General features: G+C 41.3%; 2 protein-coding genes and 2 non-coding genes across 6 annotated transcripts in view; all 4 read right to left on the reverse strand.

Annotated features, from left to right (window-relative positions):
- Positions 1-101: 101 nt before the first annotated feature.
- On the reverse strand, positions 102-16,329 carry uba1 (ubiquitin-like modifier activating enzyme 1). Of its 2 annotated transcripts, none has more exons than XM_042492375.2 (26): positions 16,115-16,329; positions 12,922-13,038; positions 12,781-12,839; positions 12,495-12,663; positions 11,111-11,245; positions 10,913-11,019; positions 10,724-10,814; positions 10,477-10,609; positions 10,290-10,387; positions 9,919-10,065; positions 9,172-9,348; positions 8,779-8,886; positions 8,594-8,674; positions 7,366-7,518; positions 6,610-6,775; positions 6,290-6,486; positions 5,926-5,990; positions 5,294-5,489; positions 4,213-4,287; positions 3,931-4,120; positions 3,678-3,763; positions 2,877-2,969; positions 2,566-2,757; positions 1,553-1,654; positions 1,363-1,463; positions 102-1,274 (listed from the first exon to the last, which is right to left on the reverse strand). In XM_042492375.2, the coding sequence occupies exons 2-26, from the start codon at positions 13,036-13,038 to the stop codon at positions 1,139-1,141; spliced, it is 3,174 nt and encodes a 1,057-aa protein (XP_042348309.1). In that variant the 5' UTR covers positions 16,115-16,329; the 3' UTR covers positions 102-1,138. The 2 variants fall into 2 exon arrangements, with proteins under 2 accessions (XP_042348309.1, XP_042348308.1); XM_042492374.2 differs by lacking the exon at positions 16,115-16,329 and adding an exon at positions 14,485-14,719.
- Positions 2,303-2,404, reverse strand: LOC121947600 (small nucleolar RNA U6-53/MBII-28). Its single transcript, XR_006106090.2, has one exon. It is a non-coding gene; the product is annotated as a small nucleolar RNA U6-53/MBII-28 (small nucleolar RNA).
- On the reverse strand, positions 5,030-5,129 carry LOC121947601 (small nucleolar RNA U6-53/MBII-28). The gene has a single exon (XR_006106091.2). It is a non-coding gene; the product is annotated as a small nucleolar RNA U6-53/MBII-28 (small nucleolar RNA).
- Positions 16,330-17,126: 797 nt separating the features above from the next.
- camkvl (CaM kinase-like vesicle-associated, like) overlaps positions 17,127-20,976 on the reverse strand; it is a 50,314-nt gene continuing 46,464 nt past the window's right edge. For both annotated transcript variants that reach the window (XM_042492427.2, XM_088082119.1), the window contains one exon: positions 17,127-19,771. In XM_042492427.2, the coding sequence (XP_042348361.1) occupies positions 18,293-19,771 (1,479 nt within the window). In that variant the 3' untranslated portion in view covers positions 17,127-18,292. The remainder of the gene's footprint in view (positions 19,772-20,976) is intronic.

The following is a 20,976-nucleotide window of genomic DNA, read 5'->3' on the forward strand; positions in this document are numbered from 1 at the left end:
TATCTGACACCTCTTGTTTGAATAAAGTGTTACACCACAGACACAATTACATTTTTACACAAACCTCATGAAAAGGTCAATTAATGCCACAAAAACCCATGTGTGTTTTTACATGTTTATTCACTATCACACTAAGTGCTCCCATTTCAAGATACATCTCATTGCCCTGCTCTTATGCTGTAATGTCATTTGGAGTTAATAAAGTAGAAAGAAGACAGTTTTATTATGATCTACAAGGTGTGCCAAAACTCTGTCCGCCCTCCCCCCACCCCAAAAAAGATAAAATAAAATAAAAATAGAAATAACAAAACACATGAAATATAAAGAGAATGAAGAGATGTCATGTGCAAGAGCCCCTCCGAAGCCACAGAGTGCTAGATGAGGTGGGTGTAGGGGCGCCTCAAGGGTTCCTATTCTGCCGACGTGAGATACTCAGATTATGTTCCAGTTAGGGGAAGCTGTTGACTCGGGTTTAGCTGTGTCTTCAGGTGCTTCTACAGTTTCAAATCTGGGGTTAAAATTACGGGCAGTGATCGTCCTGTGGGCAAAATGGATTCTCAATAAGTGTTGCTATTTTTGGGATCCTTGGCTTTTATTTTAATGAGGTGCATCTTTGAAAACAAAAAAATTATGTGGGACGGGTTTACGAGGGATGTAGGAGGAAAGAGAGCAAATAGAGTGGAGGAGAGACAGTCGGCTGGATTAAAAGATCCCTCGTTTAGTGCTGAAGGCTAGTATAGAGATTGAGGATGGTTGGGACACTAGCTGGGCTATGGAGTACCAAGAGAACACTAAGGCTTAGAATTAAACTCAGCGGAGAGGTTCTGCTACTGAGAAACATCAAGAGGTCCAGTATACATGCTCCCTTCCTCCAATGACACCCCTGTTCCCACAGCCGAGCACCAACTGGGTCCCTAAAACATACAAGTATCCTTAAATCAGCTTACGGGGGCTATGTACACTCAGGCACAGGTTTACATAAACCACAGGCCTTAAAAAAACAAAACAAAAAACTGATTGATCAAATAGAGCTGACCTGGATCAACTCCACAATTCCCACCTCAACTTCAACACCCACTCCCACCCCCGTCTCCCCCCTGCAATCCCCACCCTCCTGTAGGCGGGTTCAGCGTGGAGCTCAGCGGATGGTGTATCTGACATAGGGCACTTCCACGTCTTCGTCTGACAGGTCGTTACAGCACAGCTCAAACACCAAGGCTTTCACATGCTTGCCCAGCTTCTTTTTGGAAACCTTGGTGACGATCTCCGTCATCCTACAGGACATAAAACACAATTATGACAGTGAACAAAATAAATGTGTGTCTCATGCTACAGAAGAAAACACCTGGACAAAATACTCACGGCAGGTCCAGTCTCTCTTTGAGTTTGGCAGCAGGCATGAAGAAGGAGTAGAGCATGGACACTCCCTGAGAAAGCATAGTGATCTCCAACTTATGCTCGTTCTGACAAAGGAGAGAAAATAGGGTTTGGTTAATTGCGAGCCAGAAACCACATGGTGGCAAAGTTAAGACACGAGTTAATGAGAACGTACTTTAAAGTAATCCAGGAACTGCCGGAGTGTCATCTCCTCCCCGTTGGGCTGCATCCCTGTGACCTCGAAGCGATCCCACAACGTCCAATCAATTTCATAGTACTGCAAAGACAAAGTACAGGATTGATGCCAATGATGAATGATGTCAGAAAAACATCAAACAGCGGTCAGTTATTGCTATTTGCAAAAATACATAAAGCCTAGGATAGAAGTTATTACTAGGGATGTCCCAAACACTTTTTTATTGGACCTCGATCCGGATCCAAGTAATTTTATATCACGAATCTCCTGAAATCGCTTCAATAGTTGTTTTTCTAAATGAAACAGCTGCACAGTACACACTTAGACAGCTTCTTTGAAGATTTTTAAAAATACCTGCATCCAAGCTGTTCCTTGGATCTTTTATTTATTTTATTAGCTTATTATTGGCATATACTTGTTTATATTACAGAGAGAATAAAATGACAAACCCTCCCTTTAATCTTTTTGGCCTCCTTGCTATCTTGCTGGATTTTTGTCCCTTTAAGAGTCCAGTTTTTTTTCATTCATTTGTTCATTTGTATGAAAAAACCCTGTGTGACATAAAACAAAGGATCAAATGCTCTTTAAGTTAAATGTTCCAGATCCCAATTTATAACAAAAAAAAAAGCCTTGATTGGCCCGGGATCCAATGTTTGAGATTGGACTGTGACATCCCTAGTCGTTACTAAAGAAAGAAAATGTTTTATTTTTCTCCTCAGCACACACTGATACCATCAGCGTGAGAAGGTGAGTTAAACTCACTTACACCCAGGCAGACAAAGTGCATCTGCCTGGTGTATCAGTATTAGCATGGCTGAATCATCATCGGAGCTCATAATATCTCATGACTACATCTGGCTCATGTTATAGAAATTACAATTAACATATTTAATAACTAATAGTAGTTTTTTCCCTATAGTGGGAACACATTATACATCATACAGACATATAAGCAGCTAAGTAGAAGCAGGGATCCAGGTGCAGCTGCGTACCTTGTGTGTGGGAGCAGCAATGGGCTCAGAGAAAGCAAAGAAAGGCAAGGCCAGGTTCATGAAACCATTCTTGTATGATTCCAGCTTCTTGTGTCCTTGGACAATCTTGATGAGCTCCAGGCACACCAAGCCCACCACTGCGGCCGTGGTAGTGGCGATGGCAGGAATGATCTTGCCAGCTATCAGTTTGCTCTGTATTGGATGGTGATGAGCAGCAGCACAATGAAGAAAGAAAACAAAGTTTGTCATTGTTTAAAAAGTTAAACTTGCATTATCACCCAAAGCCGGTGCCATCAAGTCTATGCCCCCACCTTGTGTCTGTCTGTGGGGGGAATGTCGTAGTTCTCTGCTCTCAGGTTGGATGCCGCTACAATGAAGTCCATGTGGAAGTTGGTGTCATCATCCTGTTAACATAAGTCGCATAACCGTCACAAAACAGAAATACACAGGGTTCCCACATAGTTCCATGGACTTATTTTCAAAACCTTTTCATGACCTTTTTGTTTTCTTGATCTATTTGCCCAGTGTTTGTCAAACATGAGATTAAGTGTCTATTCAAACATAATCCCAGCTAGCTGGCACACATGAGGGGAAAGACAAAACGTGAGGAGAAAATGAAGAAACTTATGTGACGGTTAATAAAACTTCAAATATTGACGCATAATAGACATTACGCCGACATCTTAGGAAATTCAATTTCCCATTATTTTGCATTACATGAAGGTTATCCATTAAATATTACTGTAACAATTTAATCTCACACAACAAAATTCCATCAACTGGCCCTAATGTGCCCATATTTACTCTTCTGTTTTTCTTGTTCAGCTACAAAACACAAACACAGGAGCTCTTCTTGCTGTCATAAGGTATCAATTTTCTTGATTTTAATGGTCATTGGCAAACGTTATGGTGGATTACAGCCACCAACAGGAATGGAGTTTGAATGTATGGGTGTGCATGGATGGAACGTCAGACTGAAGCATACCCTAAATTGTGGTAACAATGGAATCAAGGAGGCATCTGTTTGATTACATGAGAAATATGCCCAAGCCTCAACAGCATAGTTGAGGTGATTAGAGAAAAATACGGATTAAAAAGGGATGATTGCATACCTTCTCAAAGTCAATGGCGCACAGTTTGAAGTTGGAAGACTCAGGGGAAGGCAGCTGGGCCTTCAACTCTTCCAGTCTGCTGTCATCTATAAACAATGAGATAACACGTGTCTCACAGCATACGTAATGACCTCTGACTTAAATGTACAAGCTTTTACCAAGTATAAATCATTTACAAAAACAATTTTTTTGCAAAAACAGGCTTTATGATGTTAAATGCTTTAATGTACATGCACAGATTTATGTATCTTACCAACAGAGGAATTGCTATTCTGCAGCTCCTGATCAGAGACGTGGATTTTAACCCCTGAACGAGGGGTAAAGGGTGGCACGCTGACCTCCTGCAAGATCTTGACCACACCTGCACGATCAGTGCTGCCTGGCAGGCCATATGACTGGGCAAACAGGTTGGCTGCTGCCACAATATAGTCCACATGCAGCTCCTACAGAGAGCACTTTGGTCATTACCTTGAGACTGGATAAACAAGTTCAGGTCTGCAAGTGCATAACATAAACCATAATAATAACTACTTACATTGCTAGTGCTGAATTCTAGGGCGTGAGGACATCTCTTTGGGCCAGACCAGAAGGGGGCACCAGAGGTAGTGAGCTGAAAGCCACATGTGATAAATTACTACATAAGGGTGAATACAAGGCAAAAACTGGGATTAGGAATGTACATTTTATAATGATGGCTCCGTAACATCTTGCATTATTTTTAAGAATTACATTCATTGCATTGTATGCCTTTAAAAAAAATAGACAGATATGGGAACAAGCAACAAAAGGGTGGGACTGAGGCATTGTGGTTCATGGTCAATTTTAATCTTATCCCCTACCTCTTACATTTGCGGCATCTCTGACAGAGCTAAGCTCTAAATCGAGGATTTCAATAAAAAGCAGAACATTTGTGAGACTGCTAGTTTGTTGCTGGCCAAAAGCCCTGTTCATCACACACCACTGTATAATCTGTGCAGTAGGCTGCAAGATTCCAACATGATGTGATGAATGCAGAATGAGCTGTGACTTTACCGAAATTCGTTGAGGAATGGGAGCAGTTTTCACTGCTGAATCAGCTGAATCAAACAGCAGCAGCGATTAGAGTTGTGCATTTAATCTTCTCTTTCTACAGGTACTTCACTGTTACATATGTCAACTGCTTAGAACTAAACACACTTTAATCACTCAACCATGCCACTAATATGCCTCAGAGCCACGCACAAACAACTGGGTTGTATAGTTAGCAACATTTAACAATACCCAATTATTGCTGCTCTTTGTTAAAATGAAGAGAGCAGGGTAGATTTAAAAAAAAAAAAAAAGAGATTTATATTTCTCCTCAGCCCACACTGACACCATCAGTGTGAGAAGGTGAGTTGCACTCACTTGCACAAAGGCAGAAAAGTGTCTGTCTGGTGTATCAGTATTAGCATGGCTGGATCATCATTGGAGTTCAAATCTAATGACTACATCTGAGCAGCATTTCAGAGAATAAAGGGCAAAATAACCTAAAATAAAAGACAGTTTTTTGAGTTTATATGAAAATAAGGACAGACCAGAGAGCAAGCATTTCAAGTCAACTGTGATTTTCATCATGCACTGAACCCAGTGTGTACCTGTTCTGGGGGGAAGTTGTGCAGTAGCTGGCGGATGTTGTTGCTATATTGACACTGCCAGTGGTTGCGTGCCCAGGCTACACAGTCTGCCCAGCTGTGGGGACAGTCTGTGATGAGATTTTTGTAAACAGCCTCCAGCACCTCCACAGGCTGAGCTCCGGGGAGTTTCAGAGTGCGCTCCATGAATTTAGGATCTCTGCAAGGACAAAGATCATAAACCTCATAAGCTGGTTACAAGCATATAAAAAGCTGTCACTTTCTGTTCGACTGTTGTTCACCCAGTAGGGTTGGTGTAAGAATTATTTTAAGCATTGGATTTCATTTTTCAAGGCTTTTAAAAAGTCTGCAGTATCACAAGAGCTTGTTAATGCTGAACCCTAGATTTAAGGAGACCACACTGAGCCCTTTAACAGGTTTTTAAACAGTTAAGTGGTGAGCTTTTACAGGTATTACAAAGATCACCGAGAAATTCAAGAAACACGTGACAGCATCAGCAGCTCAAACTATTCAAGTAAAGAGAAGTAATTTTGACAATCTGAATAAACCTTTGCGAGGAAAAGAGCAAGTAATCTGCATAGCTACCTGAGGTGATATCACATGGTTACTTTTGTATGAGAGAGAAGGCAACTCACGAGAGGTACTGTATGGCATTCTCCGGTGACTGTTTGAATAGTCCCTCAAACTCATCGCGGGCCCACTGAAAAGAACACATTGTTGAGAACAGGTCAATCACACACTCAGTTCACTGAAGCAGGAATGCAGCATGTGTGTCACAGTAAAAACTGTTTTTTATGATTGAGGTAGCGTCATTATCTAGGGCTGGGAAATAATAACTGTTTCTTCATTTAATCCTATTGTGACAAAATTCTCAGAAAGAAATTGCTGTTGTCATGTTTGATTGAATAATTAAATACTTTTTTTTTTTAACCAAAAGCTGTCAGAGCATGACATATTTAGTAATTGTGTTTGCTACATATTTTGTGTGTGCCTACTCACCTGCAGTGTGTGTTCAATAGCATTCGGGAAGTTCTTGAGGGTACAGATGGGGATGGACTTCTCAGGTGGGTCTTGGCTGGAGCTGTATGACTCTGTGAGGAAGGGGATCACAACCTGGACGTTGCCTTTGGTACCCAGAGTCCCAGACTCCAGTAAGGGTTTGCGGTAGTACACACACCTCCGATCCATGTACATACCTACACAGAGGGCACAATCACAATGAAGAAGACGGAGCTCAAATAAAGATGGCAATCTATGTTCAACTGTCGAGATCCTACATTAGTTTTTCGAACAAGATTTGAACTTTCTGTGTCTCTTACGTGCATCAACATTGTCCAGTGCATTAGCCACTCCATCAAGGCTTTCGAAGAAGTCATCGTCATAGACTCTCTCTGTGTCAGGGCCCACCCTGTTCTGGTGACCTGTGATCTTGATTGAGGGGTTCATTTGCCTCACTGCAGCAGCTGCTGTCTCACTCTTCATTTTCTGTTACCACATACATACAAATGATATCAATAGTGATCTTTTCTTTTCACTCTGATGAAACATTAACATCAGTATTGCAACAGGCGAGCAGAAAATCAGTACAGTGGTCATATACTTGATTACTTGACTGATTTGTGGTCCACATTTGTATAATCCTTGCGTAAAAAAAGGAAGGTAGCATCGACAAAGACATTTCTTCTATTATTAAGGCCTACGGCAAAACTCCTCCAACCAAAATTTATTTTGTAACTTAACGTCACCCTTTAATAAACTGAGGCAAATAACGTCTTTTATCAATAATAGCATTACAATACCAATCTGTAGCTTGAAAGGTCACTGCATGTAATTTAGCACCACATGAAATAACCAATACTCTAATACAACAACAAAGAGCTCTTATGACCCCAGGCATTCATGACAGCCATCAGCATTATTTAGACAGAAGTACATGCAGGAGCAGTTCCTATGAACAGGAAATCCATATGCAGCGCTGCTTGGAAATACTAAATTCAGTCGATAACTGTCAAACTTATTTGCATTGTCTACTTCATATATACCAACAGACAGGGTTGAGCAAAGCTGATACTGACCGTAACATCTGATGGTCTGAAGAGGAACTGTCTGTTGAGGTTGGACTTCTCTATGGTGTCCATGTCAGTCACAATGACAACGCCGTCCCCACTTGCCAGTCCAATCATGGCAAAGTTTTTCAACAGCTCGCAGCCAATGGCACCGGCTCCAACCTGGAATGATAAAACCCCTGCTGATGAGCAAAGCAGTCTCAAAAGTTTTACTGTATGTTCTATTGTAAGACACTATTAACAAGGGTTTCTTTGGATTTTTCTGAGACAAAGGTGGCAAAGGACGGAAACTACATGGCATGCGCCGCATACACAGTTTGTGAGCACACCTTGGTATTAGGTGCTTTATAAAAATAACATGGGGTTGTGTTTTCTACAGTGAATGCACAGCACCCAGTCAGCTGTGTTCAAAAGCCAGCTACAGCTTTGGGTTATGCTGGGTCAAAGCCACATGCTCTGTTTCCTGTGCTGACTGTTGAATATGAGAAAGAATACAGACAGAATTTAATTCATTGCTATTGTATAAGCAACATATTTGGGAGAAATATGCCACAGCCAGATACAGAACAATACAAAGACAGGTTTATTTATTCAAAATCAAAACAAAAAGAGTATACATGCTACTTCTATTATTATTTTCAATTATTATTATCATTATTATTGAAAAATATTCAACCCGCCCCCTGGCATCTGCGGCAGTTTTATTGCCAAGGCTTCATTACATTTTGGATTGGTTAAATCATTGAAACAGGGATTTCTGATTTCTAAAAATCATCTGTCAAGTACTGGCACTCAAAGTAGGCTATCAAGGTTGGATATCCGTCCCTTTTTACTTCTGGAACTTAAGCTAACCCATCATGTAATGTGAGCATACTTTGTATAAACTCATCGAAGCACTTGCTGATAAAACGCACAATAATTTTGGCGTCTACAAAAAAGCCTTTGCATTTTTGTTGAATTTTAAACCAAGGAAGCAGCCAATAATACAAAAGGTTCTGAGATAGGCAGGGAAAGCCTTGTACTTCACAAACACCATCCATTTACAGTGCTTAGTAGAGAAAAAAGCACTATACAATAAAGACAGAGCATGCCAGCAGTGCACCAGGTCAAAAATATTTAAATGTGGCGATGTCAGAGAAAGGCGACTGTAGAATATCACCAGACTTATCATTTAAATCTCCCTTAGCAACAGAAAGCCAGAAGAGGTGTTTGGAGAGTTTTCCATTGGCTGACTCACCAGGAAGTAGCGTTGTTTGGCAAGCATATCCTGCAGTTTGGTGCCAAACACTGCAATCTGCCCATCGTATCGACAGTTCCTCTGGGAGAAAAACACAGAGACAGAAAAATAGGTTTAACACCATCATTTATCATTATCATGGATAAATCCTCAGTATTAGAATATCATATGGTCTGAACACGTACAGGGGCGCACTCTTCCTCTGTGAGCTCGACACCTTCCTCTTCAGACAGGCACTCCAGGGCATCAAAGTACAGCCACTGCATTATGGGCATAAATTTTCCTGTGCAGGCCTAAAAGAACAACAACATTGTAAGAAAATGTAAAGAAGTACTTATGATAAATAACACTGATTAGGTTTGAACAGGTTGGAAGCATAGAACATGTCCAAACATGAAAAATCACTGATAACAGTAAAACCACACCACAATAACACTGATAGCCTGTTTCTTTCACTTACAAAGCACTATACTAAAAGAGGACTGGAAGCATGATTCAAAACGCAAAAAAACACAACAACAGTATGTTGATAATGTAGGTTTGAATCCACCTCAATGTGGACACAATGTCCCACTGACCTTCATCACTTCCTGTGCAGCCAGACCTCCAATGAAGGCATTGACAGGGGCCAGGTCACCAGCAGCAACAAAAGACAGCTTTTTGATAAGATCTTCATCCAACTGCTCCACTTTGGCTGACCCCGTCTGGGCAGAGTTCACCTCTTTGGCTAACGCTAACAGTTCTTCACCATCAGCCTGGAATATACACAGCTCAGCACGTTAAAACATGTTACAAAATGTTAAAGAAAACTCACTTACTCTAATTGAATTTAAGTTTTGCCACGCAGTGCTGCACAATTATTCAAGTTTTAATCCTACAGTGATTTGTGTTTTTTTTTGCATGTAATAATAGAGGCTTAATTATGTTATAATGACTTAAAACGTTCCCAGTAATACAACTAGTCGTTTTTTTCCCCTGAACTTTATTGTGCAAAAAAGGTGAGACCAATACGTGCAAAACAATACAAAACATAGTGAAGGACAGTAAGAAATTAGTGCAATAATCAGCAAGCAAGAACAACAAATCAGTAAAGTTAATACTGGGTTTTGGTTGTTGGTGTAATTAGTATTATAGTTAATGCTGTTATTCTAGCCCCTCCCTTCTGAGGCTCAGCTACATCACTAGTCTTATTTGACAGTTATTATACATATTAAAGGCCATTTTCAAACCATGGACCAAAAAGTGGGGTTTATCAATAATTATTAAATCCAGTTACAGAGACTACAAGCCACTGTGTTATTTATAATAACATGAGTAAGACTGACCTGGTTCCAAGGTGCAGGAAGGTGGTTGTGTTTCTTCTGGAAGGCGTGGATAGCCTGGAAGCCCACGTGCAGCTGTCCTGGACGGTCGAACTTGGCAAAGTCTGTCAGCATGAACTCTGGCTCAGCCATGGAGGAAGAGATGGATTTCTGCATAGGGAAGGCAAAAAGATGGCGAGGTTGGACTTGAACATTTTCCACTGGTGACAGCATTAGTAGATAAAGTGGTGGCATCAGTATTGGTATGAGATTAGACATCGTTTTGCTGATCAGTGGCAATAATGATGAAAATAAGATTTTAATTTTTTTAATATAATATATTCACTGTTATATCACCAGGACATAACTCGGTGTGGAAAATGACAGCCACTTACAAAAGCAACCTTCTTGGGCATCTTGACCTGGGAGACAATTCCTCCTCTTATATAATCTGTAAAGCCAGTTGTCTCACAGATGCTGAAGGTGTAGGGACCTGAACAGAGAAGAAGCCATGTCTATTTGTAACAGTTATATCCAGGCTAATCAAAACCAGTCTTTTTCTTAAAACGAAACATGTCTTACCCAGAACTTTAATTTCCACTGGCTTGCAGCCATTGAGCTCTGTCATTCCCTGAACCTCTGTGAAGGTTACAAAGTCTCCGCTCTCAAAGCCATGACGAGCCTCATCCAGACATGTCACAACCCCTGGATTGTCCTGGAGACAGTGAGCAACATTTTATATCACAATTAAAGCTGTCTTAAAGCTTGTTTTTTTCCTAACAGCAGCAATTGGTTAGAAAATCATTTTTGGCCAGATTTAAAGACTAACCTTGGTGATCATGGAAATCATGGCACTCAGCGGCTGCTCTCCATTGGTGTCATATACTATCATCTCCTCCCCAAAGTCACAGAAAAGCTGCCTACAAAACACATCAAGTGAAAATGGACATAAGACACTGAAAGACAAGTGTACACTCCATTTGAAAGGTAAAAATATGCAAGAAGGGTCAGATCTTACCCAAAGAGACCGCGAGTGTCTGCGACGATCAGCTTGATTCCTTTGCTGTGGCAGAACTCTCCCACCTGCTGCTGCTCTTCCAGAGTGGAGTTGGTCAGCACTACCACCTAGGTTGCAAAAAAAGCAAATTCAAACACCATTTTTTTTTTTTACCCTGACTGACTGCTGACATGACACTAGCTTCTACCCAATTTATACCTGGAACTTGGTCAGGTAGTCTTCAGTGAGTGTTCCGGTGTAGGCGGTCACAGGAACGTAGTTGTTAAGTTCAGCCAGACGGGACTGACTCACTTCTGCTCTGTTCTTCCCCAGGTCCTCCTCCCGAAGGTAAAACTGACCACACAGTAATATATAAAATGTCAGGGAAGAACTGATACTAAGACAATCATGCAGTAAGTGCCACATAGGGAGAATAGAGACCATGTTCACACGAAGACACATACATCTAAAAATGATGTTTACAAGCGACTTCTGTCCATAATAAAGTTAAATCATTTTGAAAGGGTTTTCCAACAACACTGAAATACCAAAAATCTTTGGTAAACACAATTCACAATTCAGTCATTCGACTTCTTCGCTGCAGTTTAAACTTCTGTTCTGGTACCTCCTTATCTACGTAATGATTTCTTTTGTGCTTTAATACAGTCAAATACACAGTAAGAAACTGGTTCTACTGACATTCAAAATAAGCAATCAGAGAGAGTTGAAGGTGACAGGTGGCTTTCTCACAAATTTGTTGAACCACTCCCAAACATGTCTGTGCAGGAAATGTTTTTTTTCATCTGTTTCCACACGTAAAAAAAATAAAATAAATTAACATTGGCTTAGTGTTGAAGAAAGCCCAAATCAGAGAAGAGATGTCTTTTCTGAATGTAGCCAAGTGTGGAATGGACATGGCTTGGGATTCAGTTATTGGTTCACAAAAATGAACATAGGATATTCAATTCAGCTTGAATGAGAAAGGAAACTGGGGCAAATGCCAGCAGCTGAAATAGAAATGTCTGACGGCCCAACGTTAAAATCAGACTGGGTGATTACAGATACAGCTTACATATCCAATCATACACTTCTAGGGTTGCAAAAGAGGTCTCTGCTGAGCCTGCTGACTGAACAACTGAGCAGTCCACTCACACTTTTATCTGTCTAGCCTGAAATAGACACATCAGAATTCAGGGTTGCAGACTGATAGACCTAAACAATCTCTCCACTATAATGATGTCCTAAAACAGCTTTAGCTCTACTATGATTGTGACCCAGGGAGAGGCCACCCACTGATAAATCTGGGTCAGCCCATGGCTAGCGAGGGTGGGGGTTGGCTGCACTACTCTTTTTGGATGGCAACAATACTCCACAACAAGTAAGTCATAACAGATAAGAGCCACAATGCACTTTGGAATCAGTCTCAAAGACTATGGCATACCAGATGAACCTCCAATAAACTACAATGGCTGACTGAACTAATGTGTGCCTGGCTGAATAAAATTTTTTAAAAAAAAAGAAAAAAAAGAAAAGAAAAGGAAAAAAAAAAGAACACTTTCCTTACTATTGAAAAATGGGAATATCTGTGCAATCTTCCACAAACCTGAGAGGAGAGGTCTCTCCATTCTGCAACTCCTTGGTCATGCACAGTGACACTTCTTACTCCTCCCAGGATAACGTTCTTGGCAATCTCCACTCCAAGACCTCTCATACCAGAGATCAGGACATTGGAGTTCTGCATGCGCTTCATAGCTTCATGGCCCAACACGTAACTACAGAAGAAGATGAAGAACCATCAGCACAACTATGCTTTTTCTGAAAAAAACATAAATCCTCACTTTGTCCATTTTCTTCCAATAGGACAAAATGTCCATATAGATTAGACTTACAGTTGTCTGGAGTACAGGCCTTCATCAATCTCAGCATCATTGCCATTTTTAGCCATGCCCTGGGGTGAAACAAAGCGGGGTCCGGGTAAGTATATGTCACAAGTTTTACCAAAGGCATATAGTGTTTGTGTTAGAACTTACGTTGGCAGGTGTGTGGGACAGATCAGTTCTGACAGAGTTAGAGGAGGAGCAGTGGGATCCCGTCTTCGTCTCTGTTCCTGACAAGCGACGCTTCTTGGACAGCGGCGAGCTGGACATCTGTGCATCAATACACACTATTAAAGACTATCATAAGAGGTACAACAAGCTTAGTAATTTTGGCATTTAACATTTCACCTAAAGAAGTTTCTTCCAATTGAGTTATAATGGATAATATATCAGCAATTTAAGTTTGACAGCTTTTATGACCAAGTAGATCAAAACAAGGCAGCCCAGTGTCCATGTGTTTACAGTTCATTAACATTTTTAATAAAAGTATGGCTTTAAATTAATTTTCAAATGAATGGAAAAATATAACTTAATGCTACAGTGCCATTATTTTGAGTGTCCAGGCTAAATGCTACCCAATCCCCTTCATGTTGAAGAGAGGATTTCTAGTCTAGGGAGCAGCTGGGCTGGCTGCAGGCCAAACACAAATCTGCTAGAAAACGAACTGAGCCTGGGAAGAGACATGAATAGCAGCATTATCAGTTCTTTTCATGCTCAGAGACAGGGCTGGCTTGTTTATGTACTTCTATTGTTCATTATACCGGTATTTAAGGACCGCCAACATCGTTTCAACAAAAAGAGCTGAATCATTAAAACTTCACTGCGGTAAAGTGAGCAACACCTCGCGGTGGCCTGCAGGTGTGGACACAAGGACCATGTACAATGCCGTTGAAATTATTGTCGGTATGAAGACAAAAGGCGGCGGTAGCAACACATATTTTTTTTTAGAAATGACATCCAAGTAAGGGACATAAACCCAGTCACTTCGGGAAGTAAAACAGGCCGCACTATCTCGAGCACATTCCCACCGCGGGAGAGCATAATCAGCCGTTATTTCCGCATCCAATGCAGCTAAACTTACCTGCGTCCAAAAAGTCAAATGTAACCTTTTATAAACATCCCCACAATTTAAAATAATAAAGAGAGTTGCTGAAACATATAACAATTAAGTAGCTAAAACGGCCGTTGTTCGTCAAAACTAAAATGAAGGCATCCGGCATGATACAGCAAAGCACTGAGGTTAATGCTGTTTCCGTAGGTGCCATGTACAATCATACATTGCTGGTAACCAACAATTTTAGGCTTTAAACGACTAAGAAAAGGTACACCAGATATCGGTTAACAACACCAAGAGAGAACCGATTAAGGACGTTGCGTGCCACTAATCAGTTAAGTGATTTGGCAAAGTGGAGAGTCGGAACATTAATAAGTTAGAGGCAAGAAAACACCAGCCTATCCATTAGCAGCTCGGCCTAGGCCTACATTTCCCCCAGTGCGGATCACAACTTTACAAGCTAGCAGCTGCAGCTATATGCAAGCTGCCCGCAAAAGACAGCGACGGGTTGATTTTGACAACCACAGCTTCTACATTGATATGATTTAACGTTTCAACACCCAACAAACACAAACATCCAACTTTATCGCTCAATGTAAGAATTTTTTGCAAATGAAAGGCTAGCCATTACACTCGTGCTCCATTGATTTGTCTTTTCTTACCAATAATCCTTCTCGGTCCCTTCCCAATGCGAACCCGCTCCTCTCCTGCAGTATCTAGATGTCAGTAGTAACGACGGTTGTTAATTCGACGATTTGTACAAGGAAAAGAAACGCGATGCGGGGTTAGGATGGTCTGCACTATATTGTCGAGTCACTATGTCGTTGTGCTGAGAGTCTCTTCTATGTAATTGCGTTGCTGGCTTTGCGACTGCAGACGGGAACAAAACCAAAATGGCAGATGGGGAGAAAGGGGCGGAGGACCTGTGACGCATGGGCTGAAATATTCAACAGGAAAGGGTGGCCGTGAGCACGCTGCTCAGCCAGCAGCTCAGCTCATTGGCTGCTAAACATAAGCCAACGCGCATTCATCCCGCCTCTGCAACCTGGAGATGCATGCCATGTATAATACTGTACAATGAACTGCAAGACCACCAATTATGGAAGAACCAAATGCAATTCTTCTAAAAACGCGCACATGTGCAAGAAAGCATAGATTCAAGCACGGACTATTTTGTGATATTTTCCACGTAAAGACTCGTCTATCGGTGAAATCCAACATTAACAGCATCTTTGTTTCAGTGACAGGTTAGCTTCTCGTTGTAGACTGCATACACAAAACTTACACAAGACGTGCTACAATGCATCATTACAGGATAACCAGATAAGATACTTTCTAACTGCAACATCAATTATTGTGTTTTTTTTTTTTTTTTTTTAGATATTACCCTTTTCCCAAATTCAATAAAACGCATCACCAGTCAAATCTGACGGTGCTCCAAAGATAACAACATTAAGTCGGCTACTTGCTAGCACTTGCTGTGGAGATGCTGAGCGTCTGGGCCCTCAGTCACATTGAGGTTAGGGGTGAGCATTCCTTGCAGAGGAGGAGTATTGGGGGAGGGGGTGCCTGGCAAATGACAAAGGCCCAGGAAAAGAGTGGGCCGCTTATTCACGGGTACACATGTCGAGGAGATACCCATTCTCATCTCCTTGCTGCGAAAAGATAAATACACTATTTTGCACCATTCTATCGGAGTTGAATAGTGTGATTAATGTCACGTTATCACGCTTTCCAACTTGGCATGCTAGAAAGAGACTCTTACCAATACAACGTTACTGTGGAAACATCGATTGTCGTCCTATCGCAACGTTAACCACAATACATCTTTCCACATGAAACACTGACAGTATGCAAACGGTACGTGATGCAAGTTAGCTAGTGTGTGCCTCTGAACATTGCGTCCATCTAATGTTTGTAGCCAATTAGCTTTCCAGCTACCGTTATTCATCACAGAACATCAATTAACACAGCATTCCCGTGCAAATTAAACCTGCGAACTCCAATTTAGCGTTAACGGTTACGTGCCAGTGGCTTGTTAGCGACGGTTAGCCGAGACGACCAGCTGAAATGTTTCAGATAGCCGAAAGCAACCAACGATAACGACTACCAAAAACGCAGATCAAACGACTGCGTAGTTGTTAGCTTGTGTGCAGCTAGCTTTAAAGCTATCTAGCCACCCAACGACTTTTTCCTACTTGTGCCGCTACGTTAGCTAACTAGCTAACGTTAGCCAACTAGCTGGGGCTAACACTACCAAGACGAGAGCTTACACAAGTGTGCAGAACTTACCACATCCGATATTACTCGGCCTGATCTGTAGTATTAAAATCGGCTTGAATTTAAGCAAGAAAACCTAACAAACAATGTGACAATTTAACACTGTCGCTGATTGCAAACTGAAAAGTGTGTCAGGGTGGCGGGCTCTGTGTGAGTTTTTCCGCTGGACGGTTGCCTGCCCGGCTGTTCCAGAACCGTTTCCCCTCACTCTATTTCAGTTGAAAGCAAAGCAAAGCAGCAACATGTGCACGTTACAGACACAACCATCATTGCCGCCCAGAGGGTCCACTTAAAAGTACATCCAATTGATTTATCCCAAATATATATTATTCTCCCTCCTAAATGTTCAACGACATCAACTAGAGGGTAAGCTCTGCTGAAATCCACACTAATACATAGTTTTATTGTGTATTTACCGTTAACGAGTACTTATTCCTCCCATACCTTCACAAGTATGGACTAATCCGAAATTCACGCAGGGCCAGATGGGAGTTGTAGGCATGGGGTGATAAAACCACTGTGAAATCATTGGAGATATATATATATATATATATATATATATATATATATATGTGTGTGTGTGTGTGTGTGTGTGTGTGTGTATTTGTGTGTTGAATTTGAACCCTGAGCAAATAGGTGCGATTTCTTTCAAAAACATGGGAAAAGGGCAATGAGCAATTTGAACTAAAATTATTATTAATATTTATTATTATTGAAATGTAAAGGGGAAAAGGCAAAAACTGTATTTGTAATTATTAATTACATATTCACAATTGTGTTAGAGAATTATTATGTCTTTTAAAACACTTCTCCAGGTCAATTCCTTTTTTTTCTAACTTTCTTTTTAAATTTTTTTCTAATTTTCACATAATTTTATTGTACTTTTTACTAATTTCTTGATCATTTTTGGGTCATTTCTTTTTCATTGCTCATTGCCATCTTTCCATGTTTTTGAACAAAATCAACCCAACTTGCCCAGGTTTTAACAAATTAAGTAATGAACAACTCATGACCAAGTTTTTCTTTTTTACTTTTATTGAAAGACTTGCAAACAGAGTACAGTTTACATAGGGACAGAATAGTGGATGTCTTGACTGTTTAGGAGAAAAGCACAGAACCTGATATTACATAGATCCAAAAGCAGAATGAACTTCAGAAAGATTTTTTTTACATGATAACATGATAAAAAGGAGCAGATAAAGACAGTACTGTCCAATTAACAGTACCTTGAGGATGTGTCGACAACACTGGAAAAAGAATGAAAACAAACTTTCTGGGCAAAACTTTTGGAGAACTTTGAAAAAATAAGAGGAGATGTGTTTGTTTGTTTTTGTGTGTGCATGTGTGTGTGTGTGTGTGCGCGAGCGTGTGTTATTGCGAAGCCTTTACACAATATCTTGCATCTCGAGCTTTAACCCTAGCTCTCCCATAGTTGTGGAGCGACTCACAAGACTCTGAGTGACAGTTCAAGTTTGAATACACTACATAATAAAACAAATCTCAATCTCCATCAGCCAGTGGAAAGGCTTAATCCATTCATTTTCACAATTATCTGTACAACTCTGTGACTGCAAGCTTGTAATTTTGCAGCCTCGCTATAAAATAAATAGCTACATAAATAAAAAGGAATGAAAAATAGTGAAATAGGATGAGCTGATTTGAAAAAAAAACTAACATGTCAGTTTGGATATTAAGAAGTTTACAACATGGAAGTAGAGCGAGAATTGGGAACCAAAGTTCTTTGTATGTATTTACAGTTTTTGGGGAATAATCCAAATCATAACACTTCCTCACTGTTAGCTCTCCCAATTAGCTGAGAATTTTACCACTCTTTTCTTATTTGTGCAGATTCATAATTTGCAAACAGTGCTTAGATTCCAGTAACAGGAGGCTGTGTGGTTAGCATTCAATCTGGATTTGAAATGGAAAAACAAACTTTTGTGCTCTTTCTCTTTGCAGCTGTCATACATAGAGATACAGAAGACTACTCCCCCTACACTCCACTTATGAGAGTATTTGAATGCCATCAGGAGTTTTCTCTATAATCAGTATTCTCAATATGAACAATCAAACAACACTGCATGGTTACTGTGTTTATGAGGAGTAAGTGGGTAATGCTTCTGGGTGAGTCTTTAAGCCTTCAAATGTATAAATCCAATGGGCCAGGTGTTTGTATCACGGACACCTGCTTCATAGCCCCCTGCCCATCCCAGCTCTGGGGGACTGGCTGGTACGGGCAGCATCCCTCTGTCCATCTGTGTCTTCCTGCTCTCCCGCAGCCTGGGGTGAAGATTGCGTGGGTGGGGAGGGTGGTGGATAGGAGGGAGGAGGGATACTAAGGCGAGGGAGAGATGGCAGCACAGGCCTGGGAGAGGTCGGAAGAGGCGGAGGAGTGGCTGAGGTTGCAGTCATGGGGTGTTGTGAGGAGCGTGCACGAGAGGCAGCAGGTGAGGCGTGTGTGCTCCTGGCACGTGGTGCATCAGCGGGGCAGTCGCTGATTTGTTCTAGCAGCGAGGGCATGTCTCCTTCAATCTTCTCCAGCACGGCGGCCATTTGCTTTTCGATCTGCTCGATCACACTGTCCATTTGCCAGTCGCTTGTAGTGCTGCTTCCGCCTGCTGTATGTGGTAGCCCGGTCCCGTACATCCCTACCCCTCCTCCACTTGTATACAGGGTACTGTATGGACTCCCATAGCTCCCTGCCATCCCCATCCCTACAGTCCCAACTTCTGGGTTGTATGGCGTGGCGTGACGGCCCAAACTAGCAGAGCTGCCTACTGCATAACAACCCTGTCCTGTTGCAGGACCTGGCCTCGCTATGCTAAACTCAGCGCTGTATCTGTCTGTCGTCCTGGCATTTCTATCCCTTCTGCCCATGGGGCTAGCATCACCCCTTAACCTAACTCCCAATCCGACGTCCACCCCAGCTCCAGGTCCCATTGCTGGAGCAACTGCCACTGACCTCTCTGCCACTGCCTCAGGTACTTGTGTCTGACACCAGCTTCCATCACTCTCATCTTTCTGTGTGGCGGGTCTCTTCTCAGGTGAGGCTGTTGCCACAGCAGAGGCTGTGGGTGAAGGGCCATGGAGAGTTGCAGCCATCTTACGTTTGCTGCTTGGATCAGGGGAGGTGGAGATGTGCTTTTTGTCAAGGTTAGCGCCTGAGGAACCATCCAACAGCTTTGAGGGGTCACACGTCATCACAGGGGTCGGTTTGGATTCGGGAACAACTTTATTTTGACCCAAGTTGGCAGCCATTTTTCTGGTTCCATCACCTGCTGCTTTCTTTGTACCAACCTTATCAGGCTCCTCCTGTGCCAGTTTTGGGGCTGCATTTGATTGACAGAGAGGCTCCTGGATATCTGATGGGGAAGTTTCCACTGACGGGCCCATGCTCGGCTTTACCTCATCCTGTTTATCTCTGACCTTACTCCTGCCCTCATCCTGATCCATACCCACCGGTGTATTTTCAACAGTAACTTCTAAAGACACACTGCTCGATGTCACCCCTCCATCACTTGTCCCCTTGTCTCCCTCATCACTTGTCCCCTGGGACACCCCCCCCTCACCGTCTCCTGCCTCCTCACTGCCCTGAGCCTCGGCTGAACTGTCAATCAGTGCCTCTGAATTCTTCAATCGCTGCATGAAGGTGGTGACACGGATTGCTTTCTGCAAAACAGACAAAGGCAAAGAAAAAAGGAGAAAAGGATAGCCGCGTAAAGAGAATTAGATTCACAGTATGTTGGGTTTTTGTCATTAACACCAATATTGACTTGTTTCCCTAAAAGAAAAGAAAAAAACAATTATTCTATAGTGGCAAAGCATATTAAATAAGCTTTTAAGACAAGCATTTGACAAAAAGCCTGTCACGGCACCATGATTTAGCATCATCATACTAAGCGCTGAGATGTGAGTAGTGTGATGTGAGATTGGTGCCGTGTTGTTTACTTCCAGGAGGCTGTGACATATTAGACCCTGGTTTACATCAATCTCAAGACTCACTCTCTCCAAGCCACTCCTTGACAGCTTGTTGTCTGGAAAAGGTAAGTCAGTCTTAATCTTCTCCTTTACTAGAACAACCATCTGACTGTTTTCCAAACATGCTGTAAAATCTGACAAATTGATCTTACTTTAAATAATCTTGGAAACCAATTGCCTTGAAAAAGGAAAGTTAATATAACTTTAAATCTTAATTTATGTTTACTTCATAACTAAGTGTTAAGTTTACTTAAAATTTAGTTGTATTTAATTAATTTTGTGAAATTGTTGCATCTCAAAAATGACAAGTGAGATTAACTTATTCTCTCTTAGTGTTAGCAACTTCAGTAAACCAGGTTAGTCAGACTTAACTTGATCATCACAAAGGAGTATGTGCCAATGATGAAGCCAGGAGATCTGTGAGTTATGTTTTCTTAACATGTTTAAGAAAATGGAAACATGACTGAATAGTTTGCAACCAGCAGATTACAGATATATAGCCTAAACTTAGACAGATTTATTCAATTAAACTTGTCATTTTTAAGTAGCAAAAAAATCACAAAATTAAGTAAATATTGAGAAGAGAATTTCAAGTAAACTTAACAATTACATTTAAAGTAAAGACAAATTAAAATGTAATATTTAAATTTACTTACATTTTTCAAAGCAACCTGTTTCCTAGATTTTTTAAAATGAAATCAACTTGTCGGATTTTACAGTGCACATAAGGAGTCAGGGAAAATGCATGAGCTTAGAAGTTGCTTCTAAACCAGGGAATTGATTCTCTGGAAGTGAAAAGCCATTTGGACACGGAAATGTCACAGAATACAATATGATTTGACTGAGAAGCTTCTGTACATCTTCAAGTATGACTTGAATGCAACACTGAGATACAG

The sequence above is a fragment of the Plectropomus leopardus genome, chromosome 9 (genome assembly GCF_026936395.1).
Source record: "Plectropomus leopardus strain MGB_pleo_1.0 chromosome 9, ASM2693639v1, whole genome shotgun sequence".
NCBI classification, from domain to species: Eukaryota; Metazoa; Chordata; class Actinopteri; order Perciformes; family Serranidae; genus Plectropomus; species Plectropomus leopardus.

Bases quoted from the DNA above. Each gene is read 5' to 3' on its own strand.
- uba1 (XM_042492375.2), bottom strand. From the start codon at position 13,038: ATGTCCAGCTCGCCGCTGTCCAAGAAGCGTCGCTTGTCAGGAACAGAG. The intron at 12,840-12,921 runs GTAAGTTCTAAC...GTTTCACCCCAG, and splicing joins TGTCCCACACACCTGCCAAC to GGCATGGCTAAAAATGGCAA. The intron at 1,655-2,565 runs GTACGCAGCTGC...TTGTCTTTGCAG, and splicing joins TTGCTGCTCCCACACACAAG to TACTATGAAATTGATTGGAC.